Source organism: Gopherus flavomarginatus, chromosome 3, assembly GCF_025201925.1.
Source record: "Gopherus flavomarginatus isolate rGopFla2 chromosome 3, rGopFla2.mat.asm, whole genome shotgun sequence".
NCBI lineage: Eukaryota > Metazoa > Chordata > Testudines > Testudinidae > Gopherus > Gopherus flavomarginatus.
The window spans coordinates 68,781,927-68,807,534 of NC_066619.1; the positions used below are offsets into that span (position 1 = coordinate 68,781,927).

General features: G+C 38.0%; 1 protein-coding gene across 4 annotated transcripts in view; it reads right to left on the reverse strand.

Annotated features, from left to right (window-relative positions):
• The window catches only part of FBXL17 (F-box and leucine rich repeat protein 17), a 498,281-nt gene that overhangs the window by 34,426 nt on the left and 438,247 nt on the right, over window positions 1-25,608 (reverse strand). The window contains exon 8 of one of the 4 annotated variants that reach the window (XM_050945799.1): window positions 1,643-1,868. The exons of the other annotated variants lie outside the window; for them this stretch is intronic. Coding sequence (XP_050801756.1) covers window positions 1,727-1,868 — 142 coding nt within the window. The 3' untranslated portion in view covers window positions 1,643-1,726. Of the gene's footprint in view, window positions 1-1,642; window positions 1,869-25,608 lie in introns of those variants that run through there. 4 annotated transcript variants of the gene reach the window in all.

Sequence of the window (25,608 nt, forward strand, 5' to 3'; positions counted from 1 at the left end):
TGTGGAAACAGCCATCTTTTGAGGACTTGATTCTTATAAGCCTTAGAATGGGGTATGCCAGGGGTAGGGTCCAGTGATGAAGAAATTCCAAGCAGTGCTCTGACTCATAAAGGAGCTAAAGAAGGCTGCAGTAACTTGGACAGGCCCCCCGTGTTCTCTAAATCACACCTGGCACCGCTCCAGCCACCCCAGCAGCCCAGGATCATGAAGGCAAAGAAGGCTAAATTCCACCCAAAAGGCAAGGCACAGAATCTCATCCAAAATATTGCTAAATACATAAACTAAACAAACTGAAAAAATAGAGAAAAATATTCTCTCTCTTTTGCTTATAGGTGTTGCTTGTAACAATAATAGGTAAATAATTTCAGAGAGAAGTGAGATCTTTACATTGATTGTTTCTCTTGGTTTACTGAAGATTTTGAGTAACATACTATTTTCTCATGGCTCTATTGTAGCCGGCATGGAATGATATTTACATGCCAGATGTGCTAAAGATTCACATCCCTTCATGCTTCATCCACCATTCCAGAGCATGTGTCCATGCTGATGATAGGTTCTGCTCGATAACAATCCAAAGCAGTGCACATCGATATATGTTCATTTTCATTATCTGAGTCAGATACCACCAGCAGAAAGTTGACTTTCTTTTTTTGTTCTGTAGTTTCCTCATTGGAGTGTTGCTCTTTTAAGACTTCTGAAAGCAAGCTCCACACCTCATCCCTCTCAGATTTTGGAAGGCACTTCAGATTCTTAAACCAACTGCTGTAGCGCTCTTTAGAAATCTCACATTGGTACTTTCTTTGCGTTTTGTCAAATCTGCAGTGAAAGTGTTCTTAAAATGAACAACGTGCTGGATCAGTATCCGAGACTACTATAACAGGAAATATATGGCAGAATGTGCATAAAACAGAGCAATTCTGCCCCAAGGAGTTCAGTCAGAAATTTAATTAATGCTTTTTTTTTTTTTAATGAGCATCATCAGCATGTCCTCTGGAATGGTGGCCGAAGCATGAAGGGGCATACAAATGTTTAGCATATCTGGCATGTAAATACCTTGCAATGCTGGCTACAAAAGTGCCATGCAAATGCCTGTTCACACTTTCCGGTGATGTAAATAAGAAAAGAGCAGCATTAGAATCATAGAAGATTAGGGTTAGAAGAGAGCTCCCTTAAATGTAAAGAAACTTGTTTGTCTTAGCGATTGGCTTAACAAGAAGTAGGACTGAGTGGACTTGTAGGCACTGAACTTTTACATTGTTTTATTTTTGAGTGCAGTCATGTAACAAAAAAAATCTACATTTGTAAATGGCACTTTTATGACAAAGAGATTGCACTACAGTACTTGTATGAAGTGAACTGAAAAATACTATTTCTTTTGTTTATAATTTTTACAGTGCAAATATTTGTAAGGAAAATAATATACACTTTGATTTCAATTACTACAGAATACAATATATATGAAAATGTAGAAAAACATCCAAAATATTTAATACATTTCAATTGGTATTCTATTATTTAACAGTTCAATTAAAACTGTGATTAATTGCAATTATTTTTTTAAGTTAATCGCATGAATTAATGACAATTAATCGACAGCCCTACAAACACATATTAAAAATAAGTGCAGAAAGCTAAGTAGTTGTTAATTTATTATATTTATTGGTTTCTTCATGGAGAAAATTCTCTATTTCTATGATCATTTATTTTTAAGCAAAATAATAATAACTCATGGAAAATGGGGCTTTTTATTCTTAACATGTATGTTACTACAATTTTTACTATTATTTTGCCGCATATATATTTTAACAAACAAAATGTTTGAACTTCTTGACATCTTTTTGCTATTTCTGTCTGCTGTCAAAGAATAACTACCCACAATAAAATAAAACAATACTTGGTTACTCTGAAGAAGAAAGGCAATAATTTAACAATAGACTATATGATTAACACCGTTCATCATAAGTTTGGCTGAATGCATTGTTCTATGAAAACTCTTAATGCATTCATGAAGGCAGAAGAGTCAAAGGTGCATTTCGTTATTAAAAACAGCAAGACTTAAAACAAGGGGAGTGACAACATAAATTCAACCACAATAGAAAAACACAAAAAAGAAAAGCAGCTAGCCAGCAGAATACAAAAACAAACAAACAAACAAAACAAAACACAACCATAAGAGTAAATAAATGAAAAAAAATCTAATGTGAAATCAGTTAAATTTAATAAGGGACCACAAACACTGAAATGCCTTAATCATAGTCATGTGGTTGCTGCCATGAGAGAACAGAGTTAAGGTTTAAGAGTGCTCTAACTCTGTATTTCCATCCCTTAACATATTTGAAGTTATTTTAAATTTGTTTCTTAACTCCAGGTTTAAAATATTGTTGTTAGAATAATTACATTTCTATAATTGGTATTTAGCCTACATTACTGATACTTGTCCTAAGCTGAACTCCATTTTAATGTATTTTTTTATCTGGGAAAACTATAATAAAAACACTCTACGATTTGTATCATTTATCCAGGTAAAGTGACTGAACGTCTAGTGGAACTGAACAAAATTAGATCTCTTTAAAGACATACTTTTACTAAAATGCACCTAGTCCTAGCAGAGCATTTCTTATATTAACAAGACGTACTTCAGTTTAACTGAAAATAAACCATTATGAAATCCAATTGTACTGCTGTTCACTTCTTTCCATCAGCTACACATTGTATATGAAACAAGCACCACATTAGCCAGCAACAGGACAGGATTTGAGAAAGATGTCTTCAAACATTGGTCATGATTGACCAAAGAAAACCATAGCACTATAAATATATATACATTCATTTAAAACAACTTCCTGTTGGTTTATTAGATCCAATTCATCATTAAGCCTTTAAAAACACAATAATTTAAAAATTTAAGCTCACTAAAAGCTTAGATATCAAGTAGAAACCAATCTTTCCACTAAATCATACCAGGTAATGGTTTTCTTCTTATGGTACTTGCCATTACATTTTATTTACAGTATGTATAGCTGGCTAATGTACTCTTAAAGGGTTTGCGATAACCATCTACAAGCAATTGAAGGGCTTAAGAACAAAGAAGGGTGAGGATTTTTTCAAGATGGCCCAGGGAGAAATAACTAGATAAAATAGGAGGAAAATGAGCAAAGGAAAATGTAGATTGAATATTAAGAAAATTTCATAAGAGTCAGATCTGCTGGACTGTGGAATATTCTCCCAGGGGAAGTTGTAGAAGTCTCTTTCCTTGAGTCATTTAGAAAGTGAGTGGACAAAGCTCTGGAGAGATTACAGAGGAAATGCTGTACTGGCAAGGATCAGACAAGAGGATTTGAAAGATCTTTTTCACCGTCAATTTCTATTCTATTAAATTAAAAGAAGAATGATACAAACTATGAAGATAAATTACACAGATTTCAGTGCAATAAACTGATACTACATACAATGTTTTGTGATATTGCATTTCCATTCATCCGTGGAATATCATTCAGAAAATTAAGTAATTCCTTGATCTTAAAATAAACTCTATTCACTGGGGAAGTACACAGCTTAGTAAAAGGGATGACTTACTGCAGCTGAAGCTGATTTTAAGTTTACCATATACTAACATGTTTACCAATTAAAAGGATAAAAAATAAATAGCTTATCTATGTTGCATGCATGTATTATAAATATGCACGAAACACTCAATATACATTTAAAATAGAAAAACATTAGCTTACATATGAAAAAGAACCTTCCCTTATGACTAACTATTAGTGAAGCATAGTACTCCTGAACAATGCATCTTTCAGTCCTTCAGAAAATATAATTTTATTTATTTTCAACTTCTAAAAATGCACCCATTGTAACCCTAAAGTCATTATTCAGGCAAAATTCCTCACTGACTGCAGGTACTTTGTCTAAATAAGGCCAAGGACAACAGAATTTGGCACCTCTGGATCAAAACTGGATGTCATGTGCAAAAGCTCAATTAAAAAGGCTTTGCCTGCAGGATCCTTACCCTCCGAAACTTGTGCTGAACTGCAGTGATAACTTACATCAGGGGTCGGCAACCTTTCAGAAATGCCGTGCCGAGTCTTCATTTATTCACTCTAATTTAAGGTTTTGCGTGCCGGTCATACATTTTAACGTTTTTAGAAGGTCTCTTTCTATAAGTCTACAATATATAAGTAAACTATTGTTGTATGTAAAGTAAAGAAGGTTTTAAAAATATTTAAGAAGCTTCATTTAAAATTAAATTAAAATGCAGAGCCCCCCAGACCGGTGGCCAGAACCAGGCAGTGAGAGTGCCACCGAAAATCAGCTTGCGTGCCGCCTTCGGCACGCGTGCCATAGGTTGCCTATCCCTGACCTACATCAATGTGGCAGGCTGCAGCTTGCCAACCAAACCCCATGTGGTCTAATTGATCCATGCTGTGCAAAGACCCACTTGTTATACCCATAACCTGTCTACGAGTCTCAGAAAATTTTAACTGCTTTTCTCAACAGCACACTCTCTATGTGAGTGGTCTGCTGCTTTGGTCACCCTAGAAAGTAAACCAGCTAGTAAGGTGTTTTTGTCCTTGTGAAATGTGTGAAAAAATTATAAGACGACCTCATAATATTTCAGTTGCTTCTGTACACATTGGCAGGTTTGAATGTTGTCCATGACTAGACTAAAGGTTGCTTCTAAATCTACCAGATATACACTTACCACCAGTAACCTAAGCATATGTGACATCCAGGCTTAATTATTGCAACTCATATCTATAAACAAATCTGAACACTGTGGAAAAAGTTCTAACTGGTACAAAACACAGCAGCCCTTCTGCTAATCAATACAGGTCACTGTGAGCATACCACCCCACTATTTCACCCTCTGCACTAGCTTTCCAAAGAATAAAAAGAGTCCAATTCAAGTCCTCTGTCCTGTAGTCAAAGCCCTCCAAGGCTACTATGGTTCTAGCTACATGAGAGATCTAGTCTCCTTCTGGGGTTATGATCTCCCATGACAGCTACATTTCAGTGGAATCACTGACCAGTTGATTAATAGGGAGGCTGATGAACTCAGGAGCCAGAACTTTCAAAGGAACTGAACCTCCACTGTGGAGCTCACTAAAGTCCTGATCCAGCACACAACTTAAGCATATGTTTCCTTTTAAACATGAGTAACTCCTATAAAATAAAAAAGGACCATGGATTTCACCACTCATAACTTGTTTTTCCCATAATAAAACGTTTTAAAAATGAATTTTACCATTTCCCCCACAGCCTAGGAAGGAAAACAGAAAGAAAGATTAGTATTGTTATTTCCAGTGTTTAATATTTAGAATGAGCTCATAAAATATGGCGACAAAGGGTGGGTGAGTAGCTAGGTAGGAAGGGATAGCTCAGTCATTTGAGCATTAGCTTGGTAAACCCAGGGCTGAGAGCTCAATCCTTGAGGGAGCCATTTAGAGATCTGGGGCAAAAATCTGTTTGGGGATTAGGCCTGATTTGAGCAGGGGGTTGAATTAGATGACCTCCTGAGGTCCCTTCCAACCCTGATATTCTATGAATTCTATAAGGTAGATAGAAAGACAAGAGAGATAGATAATCCAGCTTTTGTCCACCTAGAAACATTTTTATAATGGAATGCTATATCATCTCTTTTTGGGTGGGAAGCCTGCTTTTTAATAAAATAAGTACGTTTTGTATTTTCTGTAGCCCTCACCTGCCTCAGGCTGCTTGAGGTCTCCTGTGATAATTTTATTGTTATATCTTTGTGCATTTGTGACTGTGGGCAACATTTCTTGAGAATGAAGTATGGGACTGCAATCAAATGCAAAAGGAATATAGGGGCATGACCACACTGGGAAACCAATCTAATATGATGCCTTGAGGAAATGAAAAGGAAGAGAGTCAGACTGTTTCCCTAGAGCAAGTCTATTTTCTCTAGGAGATTAGCAAATCTGGTTAAATTCCCTTTATCTGAATGCATAGTTTGACCTTTGCTTGGAAACTAGGTGATAAATCACTCAAAAAGTGGGAATGCAGTAATTTTGATTAAAAATCTGTTTGGAAAGGATACAGTATTTATACACCTTTAAAACAAAGAAAAACGTATCTAGTTAAGTGTATTATAAAAATATTTTGTCTACTTAGGATACATTATGTTAGCTAAAATAACCTTCAGTTTCTATCAGTCAGAAGGTGATCCAGGGGACTAGAAAAGAGCTAATATCTTCAAGAAATATGGAAGGGGAGACCAGTAACTGTCAGCCAATTACCTTGATATCTCTTATGGGCAGAATATTTGAGGATAAAATAACATAGCCAGTATATTAATATTGGGTAATAACCAACAAACACCACAATTTTATCTAGAGTAACTTATGCCAAACAGATTTATGGCTTACTTTGATATAATGCCGAGGACTGTATATCCTATCCTAGGTGTCCCCAGGAGCACTAGAGGGGATGAAGAGAGGCCAGGAGCAACAGCCAGAGTCTTCATCAGAATGTTTGACTTCTTAGGCAGCACTCATCTGCACATTTTCTGCACCAAGTAATACAGTTTTCATCTGAGTGCAGCATACTCTGATTTGTGCCTGGCCAACTCTACTAGTTGGGGCAGAGAGAACAGGTCATGGCCCCAAGCTTATCTTGCACCTTAAACTCCTGGCACTGTCCACAGAGGCACTGAGAGTATCTTTGCACTGCAATTAAAGATCTGTGACTGGTCCATGTCATCTGACTCAGGCTCACAGGTGACTGCAGGGCTGTAAAACTGTAGTGTAGATACTCAGGCTCGGGCTGCAGCTCAGGCTCTGGGACCCTCCGCACTCCCAGGATCCCAGAGTCTGGGCTCCAGCCCAAGCCCAAACGTCTACATTGCAAATTCTAATGGGGTATGTTCCAAATGGGATTCTTGTGCCCCCTCATTTCTCTGCATGTACATTTGAACAATGGCTGGTCAGAATCTGCCATACTTCAAGAGGCTACAAGATGCTATTAAAGACACCAACTAGCTAACAGATGATTCAAGTTCCACAGGAGGCTATTTGGAAGACTATGTTATCCTCTATCATGGATTAGAAATGACTAAAAAGTAGCAAACAAAGAATAGGGTTAAAGGGGCAATTTTCAAGATGACAAAAGGTTAACAGTGGTGCTCCAACAACCCATATTAGGACCACAGCTACTTAGTATACTTAAGGAACTGAAAATGGAGGTGAACGGTGAAGTTGCAAAACTTGCAGATAACACAAAATTATAGAGTGTACTCGAAGGGAGACTTTGAATAACTCCAGTAGGATGTAAGAAAACTAGGTGACTGGAAATTCAATGTTGAGAAATTAAAGGTAATACACATTGAAAGGAATAATTTGAACTACTCATAAACATTGGTAAGTTCTAAATAAATTGTAAAAATGCGGAAGAAAAGACTTGTGTGACATTCTGGTCATCTCAGTACAAAGCTTTTCTCAGTGTGCAGCAACAGTCAAAAAGGCAGAGTATTAGGCTGTATCTCACATTGAGAGATAAAATACATTAAATGCATTTCCTTTCCTGACGATACTTGTTCATGTAAGCAACTTCGGTAGTCACAGGGATGTTCTGTGATTGTGAATGGAAGGACTTGTTCATAAGACAATCTGCCTATTAAATAGTGATCCATACTATGAAAATGTTTGAGAACTCCTAGATCAAAGGAACAGAAATATTTCCATATCAGGAGAGAATGAAAATATTAGGACTCCATAGATTAGAGAGATGATAAAGATGTCTAAGTGAATGGTATCAGGAAGGTAGACTGGGAGTTCCAGTCCATCCTCTCTCATAATACAAGAGCAAGAGAGATCCACTGAAAAGGAAAGACAGTACATTTAAAACAGATAAAAGGACTTCACTTTATTTAAGCAACATGTAATTAACATATGAGGCCCATTGCCACTAGATATCACTACATCCAAGAGATAAATAAGATTAAAAGAAGATTTGGGCATTAATACTGATAATTGTAACATCCACATTTACATGATATAGAATAAAAAATAAGGGCTATAAACCTTCCTGGCTGTGACGGGTTGGATCACAGAACCCCCCGTGGGAGCTGCCACCCCATGTGCCAAGACTACTTCTGCCCCCTGCTTTCCCTGCCAGCTTGGGACCCCAGCACCCTGTCTTGCTGAGCCAGACACACCAGTTTATGCAGGGAAAACTCAAAAATTGTTTGCCCTCTATAACACTGATAGAGAGATATGCACATTTGTTTGCTCCCCCAGGTATTAATACATACTCTGAGTTAATTAATAAGTAAAAAGTGATTTTGTTAAATATAGAAAGTAGGATTTAAGTGGTTCCAAGTAGTAACAGACAGAACAAAGTAAGTCACCAAGCAAAATAAAATAAAATGTGCAAATCTATGTCTAATCAAACCGAATACAGATAATCTCACCCTCAGAGATGCTTCAGTAAGTTTTTTCTGCAGACTGGACACCTTCCAGGCTTGGGCACAATTCTTTCCCCTGGTACAGCTCTTGCTCCAGCTTAGGTGGTAGCTAGGGGATTCTTCATGATGGCTCCTCTCCAACCTTTGTTCTTTTCCACCCCTTTATATATTTTTTGCATAAGGTGGAAATCCTTTGTTTCTCTCTGTTCCCATCCCCTCTTTTTCAATGGAAAGACACCAGGTTAAAGATGGATTCCAGTTCAGGTGACATGATCACATGTCACCGCAAGACTTCATTGCCCATTTGCCAGCACACAAGTATACAGGAAGACTTACAGGTGAAACACACTCATCTGCAGACAATTGTCCTGGTTAACGGGAGTCATCAAGATTTCAAACCACCATTAATGGTCCACATTTTGCATAATTACAATAGGCCCTCAGAGTTATATTTCATATTCTAGTTTTAGATACAAGAGTGGTACATTTATACCAATAGGATCATCACACTCGGTAGATTATAAGCTTTGTAATGATACCTTACGAGAGACCTTTAGCATGAAGCATATTCCAGATACATTATATTCACTCATTAGCATATTTTTATAAAACCATATAGACTGCAGCGTCACAGTGGCTTCTTGGCATCCACTAACTGACAAGTGTTTAGAAGAAACTTCCTCTACTGGAAGCTTATTCCATAGTTGTCAATTAAAGGTATTCTTACACCTTCCCATGAAGCATCTGGTACTGGCTGGCTGCTGTTGCAGAAAGGATATTGAACTACATAAACCACTGGTCTGTCTGCTTCAGTACAGCAATTCATATGTTCCTGGTAGATAAAGGGAATGCAGTGGATATTGTATATTTGGTTTTCAGTATATAGAACATAATATTTCTAAAACAGCTGGATAAATACAAATTGGATGCAAATGCCATAAGCAATTATTACAAAATGGCTGATACAATTAATGATTCTTTTATTTTTAAGACCTTAAAATGGGGAACAATCTCCAGTGGGAGTTCTGCAGGACTTTGTATTAAGATCCATAATATTTAACAGTATAGTAAGATAATGGAAGGAAGACATTTGACTGATTCAATTTGCAGAACACATGAAAATATGATGGGTGACAAATACACAAGAGGGTAAAAATAACACAGGAACTTACAGTAGGATGTGCTATACTAGATCAGACCATTGGTGCCCCTCATCTGGCATCCTATATCTAACAAAGGACATGATATATCTAGCAAAAAATCATAATTTCTCAAAGAAAAGGGAACTCATATATACAAACACATACAAGATGAATCAAGCCAACTGTGCAATGCTGTATATAGAATGAAAAATGTCTTAGGAACATAGCAACTGCCATACTAGATCAGATCTGTGATCCATCTCATCCAGTATCTTGTCTCCAACAGAGGTCAGTGCCAGATGTTTCAAAGGAAGATGTAAGAACCCTACAACACAGCCATCTTTTAATTTCTTTGAATGTCCCCTTATGTTATGAGTCAGAGAGAACGGAAGTTTCTGATCTATCTTCTTTATGCTATTCATTATCTTATCTCCTTTTATTGTGTCCCTCTTATTAGTCTCCTTTCTAAATTCCAATTTTTCCAGTCTCCCTTCATATAAGAATTTTGCATGCACTTGCTCATTCTTGTCACTCTTCTCCGAACCCCCTATCTTTTTAGAGATAGGGTAACCAGTACTGCATGTAGTATTTCAGATGAGGCCACAGCACTGATTCATATAAAGGTATCATAATATCTTCTGTATTATTATTCTCTATCTCATTTCTTATATATTTTAACTCCTTGTTTGTGTTTTTGTTCACAGTGCACCCTGCATAGTGACAGTTCAATAATTTCAAAAAGTTCAAAGCTGGTATTTATCCAGCTTCTTTCCTGAATTGATACAGTTAATTTTGAACTCTGCAAGGTGTATGGGTAGTTTACATTTTTCATTACATTCATTACATTACATTTTCTAATGTGCATTATTTCACCTAGCTTGGTGAGATCTCTCTGATGTTCCTGACCATCCTCTTAGTTCCAATTTCCTAAATATATTTGTGCCATCAGCAAATTTTGTTATCTCACTATTCATCCCCTATTCCAGATTATTAATATAATAAATAACATTGAATTTAGTTGGAACCTGGAGGTATTCATTTGTTTACCTTTTGCCATGATGAAAACTAACTAATTCTACTCTTTGTTTTCTGTCTCCTAGCCAGTTTTTAATCCATGACAATACGTTGCTTCACAGCCTGTAATTACTTAACTTCTTTAGAAGCCTTTGGTGTGGGACTGTCAAAGGGCTTTTGGAAGTCTAAATAAATTATGTCACCTGGCTTATTTACTACTTTATTGATATATTCATTTATCTACTACTTAATTGATATATTCAAAGAAATCACATAGATTATAGATTTCTAGATTCCCAGGCCAGAAGGGAGCATTGCAATCATCTAGTCTGACCTCCTGTATAACACAGGCCATAGAACTTCCCCAAAATAATTCCTAGAGCAGATCTTTTAGAAAATCAACCAGTCTTGATTTAACAATTCTCAGTGATGGAGAATCCACCACAATCCTTGGTAAATTGTTAATTACTGAGACATGATTTTATTTTGCAAAACCCATTTTAGGTAGATCTGATCATATTACTATCTTCCTTTTGGTTAGTTATTTTGCTTTTAATTATAATTTCAACCAATTATCTAGGTACAGATGTAAAGTTTACTGGTGTATAATTCCCAGGATAACCACTACAGACTTTAAAAAATATAGGTACAACATTTGCATCAGTACAATCCTCTAATCCTCTGTGCCTGTTTTTAATGAGAGATTGCATTTTTTTATTAATAGTTCAAGTCACTTTATACTTGATTTCCTTCATACTTGGTCTTCCTGCAAAATGATCTGGAAAGACTGGAAAACTGAGATGCATGCAACTGGATGAGATTCATTACTAAACTTGTAAAGTCATACAGCTAGGAAGAAGGAATAAGAGTCTGAACCAAAGTCCACTGAAGTTAATGGAAAGACTCCCACTGAGGTTAATAGGCTTTAGATCAGGCTCTAAAGTAGCAAGTCTGAGAAAGAGATATACCTCTACCCCGATATAACGCTGTCCTTGGGAGCCAAAAAATCTTACCGCATTATAGGTGAAACCGCGTTATATCGAACTTGCTTTGATCTGCCGGAGTGCGCAGCCCCGTCCCCCCCGGAGCACTGCTTTACCGTATTATATCCGAATTTGTGTTATATTGGGTCACGTTATATTGCGGTAGAGGTATACATAGCAAATTAAATAGGAGCTTGCCGTGCAATGCAAATTGGAGGGGGAAAAAAGCTGAAAACTAAACAGATACACAGGATTACATATAAAACTAAAATGACGAAGTGAAAATATGCATAGCACTGAAGTGACATTGCCTAGTTCACACACACAAACACACAAACACACACACACACACAAGCTGCAAAGACCTCCATGGTTTGTAGCAAGACTTTTAAATTGGAAAGGCGATAATCTCGGGTGAAAGAGGTGCCTTTTGCTCCTCCCATGCAAATCTGTTAGATTTGGCTTAGTTCTGAGCTGCTGAAAATCATAATTTCCCACTAACACCTGTTCTGGCTTGCTGCCAAAATCCCTAGATATTATTTTAGCATTGTGCATGTAATACTTTGTTTCAGCGTGCCACACACTGCATATGATTGGTGCCCAAAATCTTAAACATTCTTTTGCATGTATGCACAAAAGAGCAAAAATAAGAAAGTAAGGCAACTTATCTCTGGTATTTCCTAACTTCCAGTGCTTGACAGTGCAGTGTAAACAACAGTGCATTAATGTAGGGTTTTTTTTGTAAATAATATATAGTACATATACTCTAGAAAGAGAAGAGTCAGGAGATATATAAATACAGTCTATAGAGACCTTCCAGATTATAATGAAAATAAAAGAAATAAAGTATTCAGTTTCAGATGATGGTAGAAAAAAGAGCAATAGCTTGAAGCCACAGGAAAGAAATGTTTAAGCTTGACATTAGGAAAACAGTCTTAACAATAGCAGCAATTATAGGAAATGGAATACATCACCAAGAGATGTGACTGAGATACTGTTATTGAATATTACCAAAAAAAAATAAATCAGATGAAATGGGAATGATGAGTAAACCTATACAATTCAGGATACAGACTACATAACCAAAGGAAGGCAATTCTGAGCCTCCAATTGCTTACTGCTAATGTTTTAAAATTTTTGTTTCATATCCCCCACAATTTGTAATATCCTCTTAACTTTGTGGAAAATAATGTGTCTTTACCCAACCACCACTTTTGTCCTTTTCTATCCTAGAACTGTCATTTTCATTAAGATGGAGCTAAAATTAACATAGCTATTTTGCTTAGAAAGTCTCTCTCAAGGTTTATAAATTAAAACAAAAATGTATAATCTATATAACTGAAGTATGCTCACCTCCTTTATTGCTCTAACGATCATGCTACATATATGCACAACATAAAGCTGCTGCCTAAGGTGGAGACCTGGTCACCAGCAATGCCCTTTAAACACATAGAAGAGCTGGGGAATAGGCAGACAGCAAATGCTGTGAAGACATCCAAGAAACTCCAGTGCAGTGGGATCATCAGCATACCCCCTGATGATGGTGTGAGCTGCACTCAGAAGAGGACATTACCAGGGGCTGGTAGGTAAATATGAAGTAAATCTGGACAGTGACAGCATTAATTTTGCAACATCTTATATTTATGCAGACACCCAACTAATTATGCCAAAACACATTTCTACACCAGCAACATTCATTGACGCCAGGACAGCTTTGGGAATACTATTCACAGTTAACTGTTGTAGCATAATCAGCAAGGGTAGGAACATTGTGTTTTGTGGATTAGGCACAAAAGGCTAAACAGAGGTGTTCAGAGACCGATGCACCATTATGTGCCTACATTTGCACGTAAAATTATAAAATCTGCAAATGCAAATCAAGGATTCATACTTGTAAATGGCTAGTTAAGTGTTATTAGCCATTTGGAAGTGTAATACTTGATTTAAATGTACCCTAATGCAACTGCACATGGATTTTCTACACTGATGTCATATTTTGAAATTTGGTACTTAAAATAATTCTGTTTCATAAGTCTTATTTAAAAAAACATAGAGACTTACATTTTATGAAGTGAACTTCACACTATGAGTGTACCAAGCATGTTGATATTTTGATTCTTACCTTTAAAAAAAAACTTTTGAATTTAACACATGAAACTAAGTTTTAGTTCCCTACACATGACAAAAAGAGACAATAAAATTAAAAGTTCTGGTTGAGAGCCTGTTCTAAATGTTTTCTATTGTGCCTACATATTGCTTAGGTCCCAGGTTACAGAATGAAGTTACATACTACATGTGGTGCAACACATTTATACAATCAGGAGAAGTAAGCACAAACTGTCAGACTTAATTTTGAATTTTCCTGCTTTTGTCACTGTGTATCACTCCAAATCTCAACGTGAATTAACTTTAGCAAGGGTTCTGTGTTTGTTAACCTTATGTTTGGTCCATTTCAGTCCGGGTATACAGTTCTGAACTGGGAGGGATAGCCAGGGACCACGATATTGTATCTTGCCATTAAGTTAATTATGATTAGCTAAGCCTATATTGATCTCACTTGCTCATACAAATCATTGTAAATGGATGTTTAGAGTGAACCCTACTGAGACTCAGGAAAAAATAAAAATTTAAAAGGGCTTCATACTGTGAATCATCACAGACTCAAAACTCAACTGAGAGACTGTATTAAATACTTTAGATGTGTCTTGGATACCCCAACAGAACAACTGTAGCCATGTTTCCATGAAAAGAAATAAACCGTTTATTACAGTGGGTGGGCAGTGGACTCATCAAATTGCTTTCAAATAATGACACCTACAGTACATATGCAAGATGTTCTCAGCTGAATGGTTACACGTTATTTCTATCTTCCTTAGAATAACAACTTTTCCAACATTAATCAGCTGCAATGCATAATTAATGGGATAAAGCTCCATGAAAGTAGCTGAGTGTAATCACTTCGGGAACTCTTTGAACAATAATTAACATGATGGAAATGCAAACAAAAATGTTAGTTCCTAAGAGCTTGAAAAACACTGTTTTTCTTTAAGTATTTCTTTAGTGCACTTTGCATTCAATAGCATAATCTCCGTTTCCTCAGGATGCTCACTACTAAGGCCATTTCCTGAGGGACCCTATGGGGAACCACTTTAATATGGCTAAATCCTTCCTCAACAGAAGATATATTAACACCAAAACTGATAGCTTTATCAGGTTTACTGGGTTTTTAGGCATTCAGCATGGCATTACTGTAACAGAGGACAATGCTTGAGTTCATTCCGACTAGATGTCCATTTACCAGTACCTACATTCTATGGGGACTATCGATATGATAGGTACTTTATAGATACTCATCTAGTTATAGTAACTGGCTAACTAGGGGGAGAGAGAGAAAACAAGGTGGATGAGGTAACTTCTTTTCTTGGACCAACCTCTGTTGGTGAGAGAGATGAGCCTTCAAGCCACACAGCTTGTCTCTCTCACCAACAGAAGTAGGTCCAATATGAAATATATTACCTCCCCCACCTTATCGCTCTAATATCCTGAGATCGACACAGCTACAACTACACTGTGGGTGGGCGGGGGGTGGGAGAGAAGAGAAATTGCATATATAGTATTGGATTTGCAAGATACTTCAGACTGAGTTTTTTAGTTATTTGTTGAGGTGCTTTGGCGGAAGCATTCAATGACCAAGAAACAAGGTATGTATTTGCAGTGGTTAGGACAATGCTAGGGACAGAAACATATCCAAGTTATGTCAAACCCTGGAATTCATTGTGTAAGGTTTGACAACAATCCAACCATATGTGGGAAAACAGGGAGATGTGCAAACTGGAACTTGAGTCCAGGTTCACAAATCATTTGTGAACATAACAAAACTCTAACCCTCTCTGATCTGGGTGATTGATTTCAATGTGAATGTTTTGCACAGCTCTGTTGTTACCCTTTATTTTGTGAATATCAGAAAGATTATCACTAGAAAGAGACGCTTTAGTCCAGATTGTGGGATCATACACAGTGCCCCCATTTTCTTCTTAATATGGCGAGAAAGAATATTAATGCTTCCTTCAGATATGGGGGGATATATTTTGAATTTTATTTTGGACAAGAATATAAGGCCACCATATTTGTCAGGTACAGATGGTGGAAAGTATGTATTTCTTCTCAGCTGGAGTTGGCAAGGATTGCAACAGTACAAGAAAAATGTAAAAAAAAAAAAAGACTTTTGTGTCAAGTATATTTTTAAGTTAAGGCAGATATGCTCCACAGAGTTTAAAAGACTGCCCTAATGCCCAGAAGCACAATCTTTGCTTAGGACTACTTTAATAATAAAACACACATTTGAGCATGCAAAAGGGATATTTTGTGCATGCAAGTAAATATTGTAAAGATATATTGTGGGCACAGATTTTTTGCTAATTTTTTTTTAAGATTAGCCCTTTAAATGTAATATTATGAAAGAGCATTTAGTCTACATTTATTCTATGATATTTTATGACAAAGGTAAAGTGTGATTTGCCTGTATTTTTAGAGTCTCTGAATATCAAATACTATTTGATTCCCAGAGCACAGCAAATATGATTCCAGATATACAATAATTTACCCATGATTCTGTATCACCTTTCATTAGCTTATTCTACCATGATGATGAGTCATTTACAGAACAAGTTCTCCTTCTACCAATGGAGAAGAGTTAAAACATGAGAGGCAACTCCACAGCTCTGTCAGGACCTTCAATAATTTCTTCATAGGCAGCTTATACTTCTGAGATTTTCATACATACTTATCCAAAGCAGAATGTGGACAGTAAGCAGGTAAACTGCAAATTTTCTTGTTAATCGTAAATGTATTACTGTGTGAATCGTAAGTTCTTCCACTGTATGGTAACATTGCTAATGATTGTTTCGTGGACAGATCTGGGATACAAAAGTAGCGAGCTACAGTCACTGTTACTGTTAACTGTCCAGAGATGACAGGTCTTGTGGGCTGACAGCACCTTCAGGGAGGGAAACAGACATAAAAAGAGACAAGATAGTAGAAATCAGAGTCTGAGATGGAAAGGTGACATAGCAATTAACACCTATAGTTTATTGTTAATAAAGAGTATTTGTTATTGGTTCTTCCATGACTCAGCATCAGTGGATTCTTGTACTAACTGAATCCAAATTTGGTATTCAGCACTGCTCTATTTTTAAAAATATAAATCTGTTAAAGACTAACAAATCCATAATTGTGAATTTTGGGGGATAATTTTATCCCTAACAATGAATAGTTTTTACACTTTTTATATCTCAATAAAAACTTTTTAAAAAAATAAACGGGTGCCTATTTAACACCAAATTATTAAATTAATTCTTAAGATTTGACCTTGAATGAAATATTAACTAAATCAAACAGATAACAAAAAATGATTGAGGATTATCAGCTATGTTACTTGAAGATTATGGACTATGAGCCAAAGCCTATAGTCTTTTAATGGGCATTTGAAGTGAGGATCACAGGATTTAAACTATATTGTTAACTGATATTGAAACAGTTTTAATACTTAACAAGTATTTAATTAAAGTACAGTTTCCTTATTAAACCAAAATTAAATGCATACACTACACAAGCATATTTAAGATTTATAGTTGAAAATTTTTACAAAATTGATATCAATGGTGTTTTTCTAAAATGCAGAAGTTAAGCTTATCTGGCTATACTGGTCAACTGGAAATCATTTCCTTTTGCCAGTTAATATAAACATAAGATCACAAAGGTGAAAAACTATCTGAGAATCTAATTTACTGGATCACTCACCTTATAACTTAATATTGGGCAACTGGCTCAACAAAGACCCAAGGCTAAACTAGAAAATCATTTTTTGGAAAAGGATGTCTGCTGGTTGAAGAGAGGGAGAGTTTGTATACATATATATAGATACACTACATTAGAAGGTAGATATGAAAAAAAACCCTTCAGTTTAATGTCAAGCTGTAAGTGTTCAGGAAAAACTGGCATTTAGAAAAGCAGAATGTATAAAATATTGAAAATGCAAAGTAAAAAATGAGTCCAAACTGCCATATAACCACTATACCACACACCACTGTAACTCAGTGATGAGGTCTCTTTAAACTTTCCTTGACAGCTATTTATTTTCTACTTGTTTTGTATGCTGTGGCAATACAAATAGAATGTTTCCTTTTCTTGATGGCAAAGCACAACAGATAAGGTTTTAAAATTATATTTGGCAGATGTTCCACATAAGTTGTAGGATATGGACTGGTGGATCTGTTCTCTGAGGCAGGTTGGGAAGTGGCTAGGAGGGCTTAAAGCAGTCTCAGATAAATACTGTCCTGTCATTACCCAGTGATGGATTGTCATTAGCTTGTAATGACAATGTATGGCTTGGATAGCTAGTGACCAGGCTGCATCACAACCATATTAAGCTCTCTGTTTGTCTGGTTCCATGACTCAGCCTCCTGAAGTCTTGTGAGTGCTTTCAAATTCTTCAAAACAAAGGCAAGAGAAGACCTATCAAACTCTTCCTCCCAAATTAATAATAGCTAAATGGTACTGCTTACTTTTAAAGGAAACTAGGTTACTCACCAATAACTGAGATTCACTGAATATCTTGTCTCCACAGACCGCACTCTTGGAGTCATATGTCCTGCTACTAGGGTGATCAGGTGTCCCGATTTTATAGGGAGAGTCCTGATTTTTGGTTCTTTTTCTTGTATAGGCTCCCATTACCCCCAACCCCTGTCCTGATTTTTCACACTTGTTGTCTGGTCACCTTACCTGCCACCTACAAAGAAGAGAAGAAGGAAAGGTTCCCTTCATCTTCAGACACTAACAGTTTCAGATTTAAGGTCTAAAGCCAGTCCTGAGCACATCCTACTTTTTCATCCTACTTTTGAATCTCCTAGGAATTCTTTTTTCATTTCCTTCTGGGAAAAGCGGCCTTCCATTTGGCAAGTATGTCAGTTAGATAAGTGAGCTCTTATGGTATCTTCTCCTTTCCTTATCTTCCAGAAGAACAAAGTAGTTTTCCATTTTTACGCCAAACTTTTCTAAAGCTTGAGTCTTAAGATTCCTTTGAATTAATCTATTTTATATTAGTATTTTTGCCTCAGATTCGTAACTCCCTAGCAGCTAAAATTCTTCAGAAATCATTATGCAAATAGACTTTTTTGATACTGAGAATGTTCCTTGTGGTCCATGGTCTTAGAGTAGGCAACAAAACCTAAATATATTTAACATAGTGATAGAAGTACTTGTCCTTGTGTGTTAGGTAAAATATGTATTATAATTTTAGTGTTTTTTCCAAGGGTGGTTATAAATAATAGCAAAATTACCTAAAATAAATCATAGTAGTGAGGCAAATTGGCACAGACTACATTTTTGTAGGTGGGGTAGGAGGAGGGGCCAGGGTGTTTGGTTTTCTGCAATCAGAAAGTTGGCAACCCTACTTCTATATGGTTTAAAGACTCATTCTATCATACCTATGGTAGCTTTGAAGACTTGCCTTGGTCAAGTTCCAATCTCTGAGGTCTCGAAGGCAGTTATAGGTGGTGGAGAAACACTTTTACTCCTTAAATAATTCCTTTAGTTAATTTACTCATATTATTTGAGCATGAGTTTTAGAACTTCAAGAGGAAGAGTGCTGTTATAGACTGTGTTCCAGATTCTAGTCTACAAGAATAAACCACATAGAGCCATGGAAGAGAAAAAAACATATGTCACTAGTAATTGAAAATCTCGAAATATATGATCTCTGCAGATAAATTCACTCTTTCCTAGCATGTCTTCAGAGTTTATGAATTCTGGATGGGAAGTAATGGGGCTGGACTGTTGTGCCTGCTATTACAGATGGTTTAGTGGGCATGTGTCAAGACCCCGGTCTAGGCTCACAGTTCCGGGATTTGAAATTCCAAAGGTGTGGATGTATCAAAGCAATTTTCTTGTAGAAGAATTAATGTTGAGAAATTATTTCCAAGTTGCATATAATTTGTATGCCAACAAAAACCAAAACAGTGCATATTTAACTCACGCTTGTGCTCTCAGGGACTACTGCCCAGGCATGAAAAACAAAAGGTCAGCACAAGTACTTTTAAACTTACATCCAGAGTTTCAGTTTTCTTCAATAGCCAAGAAAAAATATGTGAAACAAACTTTCTTCAAGAAGTTACAGAAGTAATTATTTTTTTCTGTCTGTTGGTCTGAAGTTTCAATGAACATTGTTCAGATGGCAACCATCCTAGTGCAGATAATTTTCAGCACTGAATACACCTTTGCGCATGTAGTGTAAAAAATAATTTTGATCCCTGCAATGGATCAATATCTCTTTGTTTTTCCCAGCTGTGAGCACAGTTTTTATTCTGAACATGTCTTCTGTCCTATTATATTGCAGAAGATCTGTCCCCAAACCTGAAATGGACTTCCGCCACATTTTATTGTTATTGCTTTTTGCCTTACTTTATCTCTCTCTTTGTCTTCAGTCATATTGACAATAATTGTTTCAGAAGTTCAAATTGCTTTTCATCCAAAACAGTACTTGTGCCATATCTCTGTCTTTACTTCTGTAAACCTTTATCCCTTGCATTTAAACTTTTCGGTCACTTTTGTAAAAAATAATGCTACATAGCACCTGCTTTGTAAAATCTATTACTAGCTAAGACATCAGTCAGGACACTAGCTAGCTAACCATGTCTGCCAGATGAGAAATCTACTTGTGATACCTTTGGAAAGCTGGAACAAAATCTAACCATTTCAGATATTTTTTCCAACTTCTGCTCTTCCCCACCCCACCTGCCTTTTCTGCGGCTAGCATAATCTAAAACTCATGAATAGTGCCACTGCTAGCATAACAGGGAGATTCCTATCTCTGCCCATTCTCTCGGTCCCCATTATCCCTCCCCCATGCCCTACACATCCCCTCCCCTCATGAAATTGCTAAAGACAGAGGAATCTCTGTGGCACCCCTTGATATCGCCTACAGATATGACAAACAGCATCATCATCATATGCTGCGCTCTCTCACTGGGTGTATAGCTTTGCCTACAGAAGGTATGAAGTGCCTCTGGTTACCACGTTCTAAAACTCTAGTTAAGACAAAGCAAGTATACCCCAGACTTTTATTCAACCAGTTTAGCACTTTCTAAAGTACAACTGTCTTCAAATTTTGAAAATCTCTACAGAGCATCAAGGTCAGGTCTTCTTTCTCGCAGAGAACAGGAGATGCCAGATAGGGCTCCCTGCTGTTAGTTTGTTAATGTTTGATGGGTCTCTTCTGTTGAGTTCATAGGGTTGCCAGGTGTCAGTTTTTTGACCAGAATGGCTGGTCAAAAAGGGACCCTGGCAGCTCCAGTCAGCACCACAGACTGGGCCATTGAAAGTCTGGTTGGCAGCACAGTGGGGCTAAGACAGGCTCCCTGCCTGCCCTGGTTCTGCATGGCTCTCGGAAGCAGCAGCATGTCTGCCCTCGAACTCCTAGGCACAGGGGCGGCCAGGGGGGCTCTGTGTGCTGCTCCCGCCCTCAGCACTGGCTCTGCAGCTCTCATTGGCCGAGAACTGCGGCCAATGGCAGGTGCGGGGGTACTGCCTGCGGATGGGGCAGCGTGCGAAATTGCCTGGGCGCACCTCTGGCTAGAAGCCGGAGCAGGGACATGCCACCGCTTCTGGGAGCCATCTGAGGTAAGCACTGCCCAGAACCTGCACCCCTTACTCCCTCCTGCGCCCCAACCCCCGTCCCAGTTTGGAGCCCCCTCTTACCCTCTGAACCCCTCGGCCTCAGCCTGGAGCGCCCTCCTGCACTACGAAGACCTCATCCCAGGCCCCACTCCAAAGCCCACACCCACAACCAGAGCCCTCAGCCCCCTACACACTCCAGCCCCCTGTCCCAGCTCAGAGACCCCTCCCACACCGTGAACCTTTCATTTCTGGCCCCACCCCAGAACTCTCACCCCCAGCTGGAGCCCTCATCCCAATTCTGTGCCCCAGCCCAGAGCCCCCTCCTGCACTCCAAATCCTTTGGCCCCACCCTCCAGCCTGGATCCCCCTTGTGCACCACAAACCCCTCATCTCCGGCCCCACCCCAGAGCCCACACATCCAGCTGGAGGCCTCACCCCCTCCTGCACCCCATCCCCCTGCCCACACCCAATGAAAATGAGCAAGTGAGTGAGGGTGCGGGAGAGCAAGCGATGGAGCGAGGGGGGATGGACTAAGCAGGGTCGAGGCCTCGGAGAAGGAGCAGGGAAAGGGCAGGGCCTACGGGGGCAAGAGTGTTCAGTTTTCTGCAGTCAGAAAGTTGGTGACGCTATGAGTTCAGTGGAAAGGAAAATGTAGATAGCTGGAAACTTGAAGTTCAGTAGAATTATGGAGACAGTGCCTATCGAGAGGTATCAGTATTAACCTCTTCCAGGCTCCCCCTGATATAGATACTCCAGATTTCTTTTAAATGAAGGAAACCCACAACTGATCAAATCCCCAAATTGTGAACCCTCCCTAATTTGGTCTTGTAAAGAGTGAAAGTATTGAATGTTGTCAAATGCTACCGGTGTGGTGCTCTGCTCTGTTCAACGTTGATATCACTCGGCTGCGTGCGTGTGTTCCCTCTGTGTGCTGTCCCAGCTCTGCAGATAGCTGACACGGCAGACTCGAAGAGAACCCCCATGACCACAGATTCTAGTAAGGTACAAAGGCACGTAGGCCAGGTTTATTGCCGTATTGGACACAACGATAGTTCCCCTAGATTGTTACTCTAGTAGAAGGCATACTACTAATATGTGCCCACGGTCAATGGACTCGGCTCAGTCAGTGGCGGGACTTTCCACTGCCCCCTCGGCCGGACACAGACACCGCCGCAGGGATGCATTGTTATACACAAGTACAAACAAGTTACACATCACTCCTGACGTATTAAGGTGCAACCCCTCCACGAAGCCAAGTATAACCCCTCTACGTAGTCAGGTGCCGCCTCTCACCTTGTACATGTTGGTTCGAACAAAACAACTCTATCCATCTTATTACCCTTTTGGCCTTGTCATTGGGATGGGTCAGCCTGTTCCTTGTTATCTGTGGAATGTTCCAGTATAGGGTGTTCTGGTATCGTGTTTATACTTCAACACACTAGGTGAATATATGTTTATACAACATCAGCCCTTTCCTTGCCAGCTTCTGTGAGCAAGGCCTGCCTCTAGCTCACAGCTTAACTTTGCTTTTAGCAAAGTCTTGACCATTACTTTAGTTTAGGTCTCAGGCCTCAAATCGGGCCTTCGATACCAAAGTTTCTGGCTCAAGGCCTCTACTTACTACATTGAAGACTTCCAATTTTCTGAGATTAACAGATAAAAACCTTGTATTAACTTATTTTCCCTGCAACATGCTAAGAACTTAGTCTTGGAGTGTGATGATAGCTACATCACAAAGTCATAGTCCTTTTTTTCTAACAATTCATTTACTTTTCCAGGTCCCACTATCCTTTCCTTACAGTACTTCAAGGAAAGAAAAAGAACCCCATTTTAGAAAAGATACATTTTATATATACTACAAATAAATATATTATGTATAATAGTAACAATCAAAACAATTGTTTATATGAATTACAATACGGGAAAGCATGTAAACCAAATTGTTTTAATTAAATATTCCTTCTTCTAGGAAGTCAACATAAATAGTGCTAGAAAGCCAAAGGATTAATACTCTTAATTTTCTTAGCAGTAATAATACAAAAAGTTAGCAAAATGGTGGCTGAATCTATGAAAGAAAGTGAAAGGTGATAACTACTATGGCATAAAACAGATGGTCCCTATAAAAGATGAATAAATAGTGCAGCATGGAAAAGCATAATTCTTAATTGCAGGTACAGACTGTCCAAGTACAGGCTGTCAAGTTCAGGGTGCATATTTTACACAGGTGTGTTGCAATCTGAAAATTAGAAGATCAGTAGTCTGAATTACACCAGGTAAAAATTTTTACATGTATTCAAATAGTTTGACATAATGACAAAACATGCACAAAATATAATAGTGTCAAGAAAATGTAGAGCTTACCCAGACAGTTATTCTGTAAATCTGCAATTGCTTGGTTCCATTTTGTGTATCATGCAAAGTTATTTTACTTTGTTTTTAAATTTACAAATATATCCTTCAATGAGCAAGTAACTTATTTTTTTGTTAATCCCACCCATTTTGTAATAGCCAGATTTGGGCTAGGGTGAAAGGAATGTTTACTTAAGAACAAAAATAAAGACATTTGGACCTGATTCCATCTCTAGTACATTAATTTTATGCCGGTGTAAATCGAAGTTAATAGAGGTATGTTGTGTAAACCCAGTGCAATGGAGTGGAGAACCAAGCCTCTTATTTGCAGAAAGTGTTTTTTTTTGCAGACAATCCATTTGAAGTGTGCATAAAAGCATTATCACATTAGGCCTTTGGAAAGGTCGGCTGCCCTTATGAAGTATATAGATTACAAATTTTGCTATCTCATCTGAAATAGCAAATGGAAGGTCTGATCATTGTATTACAAAAAGCAAAGAACACTAAACTTATTTATTTGTCAGATGCATAAAATGCACTTATCAAAATCTCTCAATGCATGGACCTTTTAAAATAACACATAACAAAAGAAACTATAAATCAAAGTCACTCAATGTCAGTTGAAAGACTCAAAGTTCCTAATTCAGGATAAACCTCCCCCTGAGCCCATGCCAACTGTTGGACCAGTGGAGAGAGAGAATTCCAGAATTCTGGAAACCAAATGCCTTTTAAAACTGTACGCTGTAAACTTGAGTGCCTCTGAGATGACCTCAGCTCCTGGAATAGTTCAAGAGAAGGGGGGCTGTCTCTAAGGAAATCAGAATGAAACCATATAGGGCTCAGTAGGTAAAACCAACATCATGAACTGCATCTGGAAACCAGCTGGAAACTAGAGCACACTCTGGAGCACATATCATATAGTCTCTGAATGAAACACCATTAAATTAGTTGGCAGCCACATTCTGTACTAGCTGGAATGTCTGAGTGGCTTTCAGATGTAGCTCCAAGTACAGCACATTGCCTTAATATGCTTTAAAGTTGACAGATGAAGACAAAGGTTTCATAGTTTCATATAATTTAACGCCAGAGGGGACTATTAGATAATCTAGTCTCACCTACTGTATATCACAGGCCATTAATTTTCACCCAGATATACCTATACTGAGCCCAGAGACTTAAGTTAAACAAAAGCATTTCAGTCTTCGGCCACATCCACACTACAGAGTAAAATCGAAATTAATAAAATCGATTTTATAAAACAGGTTTTATAAAATTGATTTTACGCGTCCACACTAGGGCACATTACTTCGGTGGTATGCGTCCATGGTCCCAGGCTACCATCGATTTCCGGAGCGGTGCACTCTGGGTAGCTCAGTAAAAGAATGGGACCAATAACTTTGATTTCCGTCCACACTAACCCTAAATCGATATAGTAATATCGATTTTAGGGTTACTCCTCTCGTTGAGCAGGAGTACAGAAATCGATTTTAAGACCCCTTAAAATCGATTTTAAGTGCCTTGTAGTGTGGACGGGTACAGCGTTAAATCGATTTAACGCTGTAGTGTGGACCAGGCCTTCTAGAGACTAGCCTACGTGCTATGCCACAGACATAGTACAGGAGAGATGAAGGTGCCACCAATGGCAGGCAATTGATGGGAAATGGGATGCAGGAATGAGCACCCTCCAGCAAGAACTCCATTGCAATAAATGAGAGAGGCGAAAAGCTAGGATAGCAAAATACCATTGAGACCACAAAACATTTTTGTACTGATTTTACAATGAGAGGTTAAAGAGGTTTAGGAGCAAACACTAAGCTCTGAGTGGATTTTTGTAGATTAACATGGATGTCAAATTTTAATGTACCGAGTAGTAAACACAAAGCTTTGTATGACACACAAGATTTTGGGAGGATTTTTTTAGAGCTGAACTTTAATGTGGCGAGGGCCATAACTGAGAAGAAAGCTTGCAATCTCCTAGCCAAATACATCATTCTTGATTACTTGCTAATATTTGATCAATTCAAAG